The sequence below is a fragment of the Tarenaya hassleriana genome, unplaced genomic scaffold, assembly GCF_000463585.1.
Source record: "Tarenaya hassleriana unplaced genomic scaffold, ASM46358v1 Cleome22, whole genome shotgun sequence".
In the NCBI taxonomy this organism is placed as follows: Eukaryota; Viridiplantae; Streptophyta; class Magnoliopsida; order Brassicales; family Cleomaceae; genus Tarenaya; species Tarenaya hassleriana.
Window position 1 is genome coordinate 380,430 of NW_010965541.1, and position 10,345 is coordinate 390,774.

General features: G+C 33.4%; 1 protein-coding gene and 1 pseudogene across 1 annotated transcript in view; one reads left to right on the forward strand and one right to left on the reverse strand.

Annotated features, from left to right (window-relative positions):
- Positions 1–325: 325 nt before the first annotated feature.
- LOC104814808 lies at positions 326–3,710 on the reverse strand (annotated as a pseudogene).
- Positions 3,711–9,517: 5,807 nt separating this feature from the next.
- Positions 9,518–10,345, forward strand: part of LOC104814810 (putative phospholipid:diacylglycerol acyltransferase 2) — a 4,448-nt gene continuing 3,620 nt past the window's right edge. Inside the window, exon 1 of the mRNA XM_010543002.2 lies at positions 9,518–10,339. Coding sequence (XP_010541304.1) covers positions 9,969–10,339 — 371 coding nt within the window. The 5' untranslated portion in view covers positions 9,518–9,968. The remainder of the gene's footprint in view (positions 10,340–10,345) is intronic.

Sequence of the window (10,345 nt, forward strand, 5' to 3'; positions counted from 1 at the left end):
AGTTTTTTCTTATCCCAAATTATAGATTTGTTATCCTATATTTTCATATCTAATCACTATATTTATTTCTATTTCTCTAACCGTTCCATATCATATTTTTCTAACATATAATAAGGCAATTCTCAATTGTTAGCCATGTCCTACATTATAATACATAAATTTAGTATGCTAATCACATATGCTCTATCTGGAAGATGATGTATGTATAAACTAAGAATTCAGCAATTTGTAATTGTGACATTATGTACTTCTGTTGGTTTTGTCCTCACTTATTCTTTATACATTTTCATTGTCTTCTCTTGGTTATATCATCAAGCCAATATGATTCAATCGTAAGTTCTTCATTTTATAACAGTAAAGTACATACCCATTAAATAACTTGAGGTAAACAAATCAATATAACATATCTTCCGTATGCCTAAAACATATGCCGGAAACATAAGAGCTATCATATCTTCGACAGATAACCGATCATATATTCTAATAACATATCGAAAAGAATCGAGACATTAGCCACGGATAACGTCCACCTTGCTCGGGATCTCAACGAGAAGCGACTGGCTTTGACAAGGCCTTCTTTATGGCTTCGGAGTATGTACGGTGTTGGTAGGTCAGTGTCGACTCGAGCAGGTCCCATAGAGATGTCTTCGGGTTCCATCCTGGTTACATCGGTTACACAACATGATAACATCATTATGATATGATTCATTTTGTTTTATGTAGAGGCGGCCTTGGGATCTCAAATTTCAAGTACTACTCCAACGACCCGTAAGTCTGGTATCCGAAATTTCAAAGTATTCTCTGATCGGTAATAGGACGGGAACCCGACCTTCGAGTTCAAGTTTGGAATTCGTCGAAGATTATGTGTGTTACCCAAGTACCCGACCAGAGGGAACAAGAGCCGGATCAAGGCCATGATGGGGATAAGAGACGAGGCAAGACGACGAGGGCGCGGGCACAAGATTAGGGTAAGATATCGGAGGCCTAGATTAGGGATTTTGGATTTATTCAGAGATAAAAAAAAAAGGAGGATTTGGATCGTCTCTGTGTCATCGCCGCTCGCGCCTCTTTTTCCTCACTTCATCCTCTCCCCTCATAGCCATAACCGGTCGGGTGCCCGCGGATACTCAGTCCTAACCGCACCCTCAAGTACCGAAAACTCGTGAAGGTTTAGTTTCATCTATGTTGCAGTTAAGACTGGGAATATCACATTTCACTCAATGTGCCAAGGCAACTAACTGCCTGACTGTGAGAGGAAGGCGAAACTTACCGAGTTAACAGTTAATAATGGTCATATCAGGAATTCTTTTGTCGCAGTCGTCATAGCCTTCACCGTAGAATTATTTTGAGCTGATGTCAACTGTCGGGCTCTCTATCGGAGGCTCTCCACTGACTTTGGTATAAACCTGCCAAAAATGAGTTAAAATCCTAAGTTTTCGAAAGCTTGGAGTAAATCGAATGAATAATCAGATAGGGTATACACCTCTGTCATGATTTCAGCAAGTTGTCTCACAGTCACTTCATTGTTCGGGTTGCCCACGTTGAAAATATGACCGTTTGCTCGGTCTGGGTTTTCCTATGGAATGTTTAAATAGAGATTAGGATAAGATCATTCCTTGAATAAATGAACACATGGAGTAAAGTGGAAAACGAACAATCATGAGTAAAACAGCTTCAATGGTATCCTTGATGTAGATAAAAGTTCTCTGTGACTGTCCACCATCCACAAGCTTAAGGCTTTCACGACGCAGAAGATTCTAAAAGCAGGGAAAAAAACAGGACCAGGTGTAAAGGGAAAGTAAATGGAGAATTTAAAAATCTATATCAGAGTCAGACTCACGTTACTGAAACAGGCAAGAACCCTAGGGACGCCTTCGCTTGGCCCGTCAATGCCTGGAATGAAATCCATCCTCAGTCCAATCCAGTTGAATGGTCTCACAATGGTGAACTGGAGTCCATTCTCTGCACCCTCAGCTGTAAAAGGAAAGACATTTTTTTGTTAAGATTCAAGAAAAAAATTCAGTCTTCAGACCATAACCATAACCAGTGGCCAAGAGGTTTCAATATTCAGAATTCACTCACCGTAAATAAGCCTCTCATAAGCCTCTCGATCAGTTGCTTCGCACATGCATATGACCACCTCTGCTTCTCAATGGAACCGGAAATGCATGGGGAAGTACCCTCTTCGAGAACATAGTAAGCAGGATCCTGTAACAAGCCAACAGCTTAGACTTTTACACAAAGGACGACATGAGATGTACATGGTAATAAGCCATACAAGGCTTGCCAAAACGCAAAACCTCTTGGTGGAGTAACTTTTTAGTTTTGGTGAATGTTACATACAGAAAACAATTTCCAAACAATGAAACCCGTAAGGGAAACAAAATACATTCAGCAAACCATAAATCTATTACCTTCAACCATTTCATCCAGCATGCATAAAAACAGGCCTCAAAATCAGAACAAGTAATGCATAGATCCACAGAATACCGTTTGCATCAACCTTGTTCCTAGAAGGTTCATGATATGACAGATCAATCACCCCCTATTCAGAAGGACCGATAGAGCTCATGCATTTTCTGAAAGGATTCACAAGAGCATTTGATTTACCCAGATAGCCCATCTACTCTCATATCATCAACAAGTTTTAAAAGGAAAGGAGGATGACTGAAGATCCAAGCAGCAAAATATTGACAGTGAAAACTTACCTGTCGGAGAGGACTATCTGTGGGAAGAAAGCTCCCAATAGTTTTTTCATACACTTCACAAGTGGAGAAGTGGATAAGACGCTTATTGTTTTCCGAACAATACTTCACCTACAAGTTTGTGATTGACCCAAAATCACAAATCAATAACAATATCGCATTCAATCTCAATCAACAACAGTTAAACCACCAATGAATCTTGGAGTCTTGGACTAAATCCACAAACACTGGAAATACAATTGCTTACCACAGGAAGAGCATCAATGAAATTGTTGTAAATAGTATCGAGCGGACGAGTATTGTAATCCGCAGGGGTGCATATCGCCGCAAGATTAATAATCTACACCACAAAATCCAATAGATGAAGTCAAACGCACAAAATTAGCAAAACGAAGAGCCGACATCATAAATATCACTCTCCCAAAGATGAAAAGAGCACAAAGACATAATGCCATACAAATCAAGGACGGACACCAAGAATCTACTGAAGAAAGCACATAATTACGCACAGATTTGCTAACAATCGAATCATTCCTAATTTCCCGAGAGCGAAAGCAGAGGAAAACGATCTGAGGATACAAATGCATACAGATGGAAAGAGAGAGAGAGGGAGGGGAGAGAGATGAACCTACCAGATCGGCCATCTTGATGAGACCCTCAAGGCGAGAGTCGTGCTTGATGTTGAGGCGATGGAATTGGATCCGACCGGCCCAATGGAGAGAATCCGGCTCAATCAGGTGCTTGATCTTGTCACTATACACATCAAGAGCCAGCACCGTATGAGGCGTCTCCGCCATGAGCTTCTCGCTGAGGTGTGAGCTGATGAATCCTCCGGCTCCGATCATGCAAATTGTCACTGGCTTTATCGGCCTCCCGTCCAGATCCAGTCTTCCCGCGCCGGAAGTCATTTTGCAATGATTAACGTTTCCCCGTTGATTTGATCAGATAATCAAAGCTCTCTAGTCTCGCCGGTGATGGAGGGACAGTGAGTGTGAGAAGGAATTCTGGGTCGGGAAATGGAAAACGGCATCGGTTATTTTAAGGGACAGGATGATGCATACGCAGAACGTTGGCTCCCATACGCGCGCGTATGTTTGTTTTGTACTCTCCGTATTAGTATGCCACGTAGAGGTTTTATTTTATGTTTATTAGTTTTCTCATATGTAGCGACAAAATGGCACCGACACCGCGACACGAGGCGCCTTCTACATTCTAATGCACGTGGATTGAGTAATAGCGTCACGTGCAAAGTGAGTGTATATAATCGTAATTATTTTTTTGGATAACTAATCAAAAAATTCTCTACTTTTATTTTATTTCGATTTATATTCTAAAATTATTTTTTATCTTAAAAATAATATAATTAGATGACTTTTTTTTTCCATTTACCCTTATTTTTTAATAGATATTGGATATTTCCTTTTACAAATAAAATATTGCTTCTATATAAGAAGTAAATCCAACAAAATAATAAATGTCTAGTTCACATAGTTTCCAACCACAAATGTCTTAGTTAACACTACCCCACCGTTTCATGATGCCACGTGGCAAAAGAAGAAAGATGGTCATGGCGTAATGTAAACGACGTCGTTTCCTTTAGGTGCCCATGTTAATTTGGGCTTTAAATAAGGGCCCAGATCAAAATTATAAAAAAAACTATTGGTTTCAAATAAAGACAGGAAAAAAACCCTAAAAATTCCTAAACTTGTAATTTAGATTAAATTTGTAATTTGGAGTAATATTAATTTCTAAAGTTGTAGAGGTATCTATTAATTCTCAAACTTGTAAAATTAAACATATTAAATCCTAAATTTGTTAAACGGTTTCATAATCATCCATAACACTATTTGGTCAAAAAAACGAGTTGACCGATCTGACGTGGTGCGTGACATGGCGGTAAGTTTCTGAGTTGACTCGCCACGTCACGTGCTACGTCGGATCGGTCAACTCTTTTTTTTGACCAAATAGTGATATGGACGATTATGGAATCGTTTTAACAAGTTCAGGATTTAACGTATTCAATTTTACAAGTTTGGGAATTAATATTACTCCAAAATATAATTTCAGAAATTTTTAGGATTTTTGTGAATAAAATATAAATATATTTTAATTTCTAATTTCATTATGAATGGTTTTAGAAAAAATTATATTAAAAAGAATATTTCTAAATTAAATGTATATTTTCAAATATCCTTTTTAGTATATTTTTTTCTAAAACAATTCATATATTTTCGATCGCCTGAAATTGTGGTCTAACAAGTCAAAGGTTTATTAGAGCAATAATTTGCAAATTCGGAGTTTTATTCAGTGACAAGTTACAAGTTCGGAGATTGAATGACAGTTTTTTAAGTTGAAGATTTATTTGTATATATTTTTGCAAGTCGGAGGTTTTTTAGGAGTTTTGCCCAAATAAATAATATATACAATATTTGATACAATATTATATTCATTATTATTTCTAATTATATCTAAAATCTATATTTATTTTGAATAACATTTATATTTATTTTTCTATTTTAATATTAGAATAAAATATAATTTTAATCGAAGCGAATCCAACACAAAAATCGATGGATTATAATCTCTCTAAATCTAAAAATTGAAACCGAATGAAATAAAAAAATAGTCAAAAAATTTTAAAAATAAATAAATGAGTTTTGATCAATAAAAACTAAATACGAATCAAATTAAAATGAATCAAAATGATATAAAAATCGAATGTTATAATTTTCTATATTCTAATCGTAATCCGAAATCGGCTTCATATACCTAACCTCTCTTACAGTTCTGATAGAGTTCTTCAAAGCTTTAAACAAAAAGGAACTTTTTGTAGTTGAAATGAAACAAAAGAGACAGCTTTTTTCTGTTTGTGAATCAATTAGCATTTATTCATTCAAATACATCGGAAAATCAGGGGAAAAAAGAACGGGAATAAATTCTCGATTTTAACCATTAAATCATATCGAAGAAATTTAAATAATAAATATTTATTATAATATGAAAAATTATTGATGAAAACCTTTCACTGTCTTTAAGTGGATGTTTCGACCAATTTACACGAGAATAAAAAAATAATCAAAATTCATCTAATTAAAAGCAATAAAAAAAATTTATACGTATAAAAAAAAGTAAATGTCTTTTTTTTTTATTTCAAAGTGTAGACGCTGTCGTGTCGCTGTAGACATGTCTAATCCACGAACGGTTGTCTTCCTTCACGTGTTTATGCGATTCCCTTAAATACTGTGCCCAAACGGTCCAATTCTTGCCATTGGATAATTTCATTATTTTTTTTTATCACTTTTGCTTAACCGGATCTAATTCGTAATTTTAAAGTACCGGTCGAGCCGGTTTGTCGGTACGGTTGCAAGATCCATATGCTTGGTTCAATTAAGTTTGAAAAGTAAAAAAAAAGGAGAAAGATAAAACATGAAATGGAAATATTTGGATGTACTTATAGATTTTTCTTTTCGAAATTGTAACCGAGACAAAATCAGATTATTAATAACAGTCAGGTATGTGATTGGTTGGTCTGTTTCAATTTTTTTAACACATGCGAAAATATGTATATTTATTGCGAAATAAGGAGAGTTTGTAATATCTTTTATATTTTCTGACGGTATTTAGTGTATATATATGAAACATGTAGAATTTTTTTTTATTCCGAATCAACCGTTTGTTAGCTAATTGGGAATATTCTGTCAGCAAAGCTTTAATTTTAATTTAAATTTTAATATGGTTAGATTTAACATTTAAAGATTTAAAATTTATCTTACAAACTCTTTTTCTAATATATTAACATGCAATTACACTCCCTTGACGTGAGAGTGATATATATATATATATATATATATATATAATCATCATAAAATGGAACACATAAGTTATACCCCATGTGGCATATGAGATGACATAATTTCCAATAAATAGGGTAATGATTTTGAGGGGTTGGACCAAAGGGAGGGGTGTGGGTTTTTTTAATAGAAGTGTACAGAATCTTTGTAGTGTGTGCTATGTTTCCCAATCATTGATTGATATATATATATATATATATATATATATATATATATCGTCTATTTTTTATATTATCCTAAATGGGTGAAGCTACGCAACAATCCTCTTGTCTCATTTCACAATTGGAATCTCATAATTTGAATTCTTTTAGACATCAAGTTTATGAAAGCAGCATATGTAACAAAATTATCATTATTATGACGATGAACATCCTTTTGAAGATAAAATAATTAGTAAAATTATAGTACACAATTATCATCTAAGATTTTATAGCTCTCATATGTGATTTGATGGTTTTTTTTTTGTATGTGTTCCATAGAGTATCCATTTTAAATCCGGTCGAATTCTAAAACTATAATCCCTACTGCTATACTATATTCGATTTAATTTACATTTGATATTCGATTTTAATTAATAAAAATTATTTATTTAGGAAAAACATTTTCATTATTATACTTCATTTCGAATTCAATTTGAAATAATAATTTTTTTTATTAAATTGGATTTGATATTGTATAATTTAACCGACATTTTTTTAGTATTTAATATGTCATTTGTTTCTCACTATAATCGAAACACTAATTAATAATCTCATATTTGAATACATTAGCCTGCTTTCCATATGATATTCATTTGTTCATCATAAAACATCTTATATCAATTATAGAGAGTTCCTCGTGGACGCAAATAGAGATTTCATCAATCGTTAAAAAGAGTTATGTATTATGCATATCTCTTTCATTTTAGATGCTAATTGTACACGTTGTGGAGCTTAAAAAAAGAAGTTGCCAATATATAGTCGTATGTTTTTTTATAGACAAAATTTTATATAAATATCTAAATTTTATAAATTGTATCAAATAAATATCTAAAATTTAATTTTATATAATTAATATTTAAATATTAAAATATTTTAAATGTTAAAATATTTCAAATAAACACTCTAACTCATAAAATCAAAAATTATTTACAATATTGATTCGTTTTTATATTAAAAATTAATATCTAATTTATATATTATCGTCCATAAATGGTGGTGTAGTGGTGAAAAATACAAAGTGTTTTTTTTTTTCACGTTCACAGTTCAAATCTCATCGGACATCACCAATTATAAAAAAAAGTATATATTATCGTTACTAATAGGATATATCATGTATCATGTTAATAAGGAAAAACTCATGTTACATATTCGCTTTCCAATTCTGACTAGGTTTTAGAGGTTGTCTTGTACATATAGACAAACGTCTTCTTCATTGAATACACAATACTTTTGACAATCTCTTGGTCTGTACCGTGACAGTTACAGTCAAAATTGAATATTATTATCGATTTCATTAATTTAGTTTTTATATTAAAAATTAACATCTAATTTATATATCATCGTTAGGAAAATTTATAAATTATCATTGATTTCATGAGTTATTAATTTTATAAATGATGTTATATACTTAAAATATGTCAAACATTTAAACTATTAATTTAAAATATTTTAATATTTAATATATTAATTAGATTAAATTAAAATTTAGATATTTATTTGTCGTATTAATTTTTTTCTTTTGTATGATCATACATACCATACATGCACATCTACGTATATATGGTACGTATGTATAGGGGTGGGCACAGATCGGATATCCGTGATTTTTGAGATATCCGTATCCGTATCCGACAAATATTTCAAAATAAATATCCGTATCCGATCCGTAAACTCCGAATATTCGAATTTTCGATTCGGATACGGATCGGATAACGGATCAGTTCAGTTTTTTCGGATATTATATCCATTCTTACGTATGTATATGTATAAAGAATATAATATTACCATAGTGGAAACAAAATAATAATTTATGGTCGTAAACCACGAGGCACAAAGAAGTCTCTAGCATTGAGCACGTAAGCATTGGGCGGTCGCGAGACTTCTAACACGTCAATGAGCATTTTGCAAACCTCATGCATCCATAAAAATAAAACTGACTTCAATTTTTCTTTTTTTTTAAAGGTATCGTTTGACAATAAAAAAGAACGTATGAATAAGACAACGAAAAAACATATCGAATATGTAATTTTTTTACATATTATTTAAATTAGAAAAATGATTGAAATCTGCATTTGCCCACGACGTTTTACATTTCTAATGACGTGTACCCATAGTATACGGTAGGAAAAATTCTAAAACGTATCTTATTAATTTTTACAAAATAAAATTCAAAATTTTTTTTCTTATCAAATAAAATTTCGATTTGATTTTTATGTTACAAATAAATATAAACTAACATATTAAATATAATTAAAATATTAATTTATCATCTAAGATATCAGTATATTATATTAATATTTTAAATTAAAAATTATAATAATTATCAAATTTAGATTTAATTTTTATTTAAAAATAAAATTAAAATTTTATTAGATAAAAAACAAAGTTTAGGTTTTATTTTATAAAAATCGAGAAATTTAGTTATCTTTTTATAATTTTCGCTATAGGATATTACGGAGTGATAATTCCACCAAATTTCTTGTGGGATTCTAGAATAGAAGATAATTATTGAATATGGGATTTGCAACCGAAGAAGCCAGAGTTATTATTATATTGGTGTTGCCAACTATGGTAAAATACGATTTTTCTTGTGGGATTTATTAGAAATGTATATTCTACGTAAATTATACCTAATACGTGTAAAAACTAAAACGTGGCGGTGCATGTAAAATGGAACACGAGTGTCCTAAAGTACACAACCAAACACTTCTTAGTTATCTTTCTACTCGTAGAACTATCTTCATTACTTACACACATACATACACACAGAGAACATTTTTTTTTTTTTTTTTTTGCTGAGAACAATTTGAACGAAGAAGATCAGAGAATCAGGCAAACCCATACTATCTTGTTCTTGTCCCTTCTTCATCATCTGTCACATCTTTCTCCACTCTTTCTTCTCCTTCTTCTCCTTGTTCTTCTTCTTCTTATATGTCGGCCTACCACCATTCATGGCTTCCCACTAATCGGCCATCGATTCTTTTTTTCAGGGTTTTAGTTTCGAGGGCTTTCAGCTTTTCCCGTGATTTTCGATGCCCTTCTTCCATAAATGCACAAACTCTATATTCTCCGTCATAAATTTCGCAATATTCTGCCCCCTTTAGTGCTTCCGTCGCGATTCTCGAGGTTTAAACTCGGAAATCTTCAGGATATGAGCGAGAGAAGTTTCAGATTCATACCCATTTGTTCTTTCGATCTTATTTCTTCATTCAATGCCAATATTCACTCGTAATTGCATCTTCGGAGCAAACAACATGTTGATGCCTCCAGTTCTCCGATTCCGAAAACTGCACTTCTTCTCGCCTTCCAAAGAACCCTCTGTCTCGCCCGAAGGATCCCAGATTACACCCGACGAGGATAACACTGTCCCTGCGCCCAAACACCCCCTTCCATCATGCGCCGGCAAAAGCAAGAACCCCAAGGAACGGACACCGAAACGGCGCCGTCCCAGGGAATGGAGGTGCATCGACACCTGTTGTTGGGCCATTGGCTACTTCTGCACGGCCTGGTGGCTCCTCCTCTTCATCTACCACTCCCTGCCGGTTCCGGCGATGCTTCAGCCGCCGGAATCGCCGGGGACCAGGTTGAG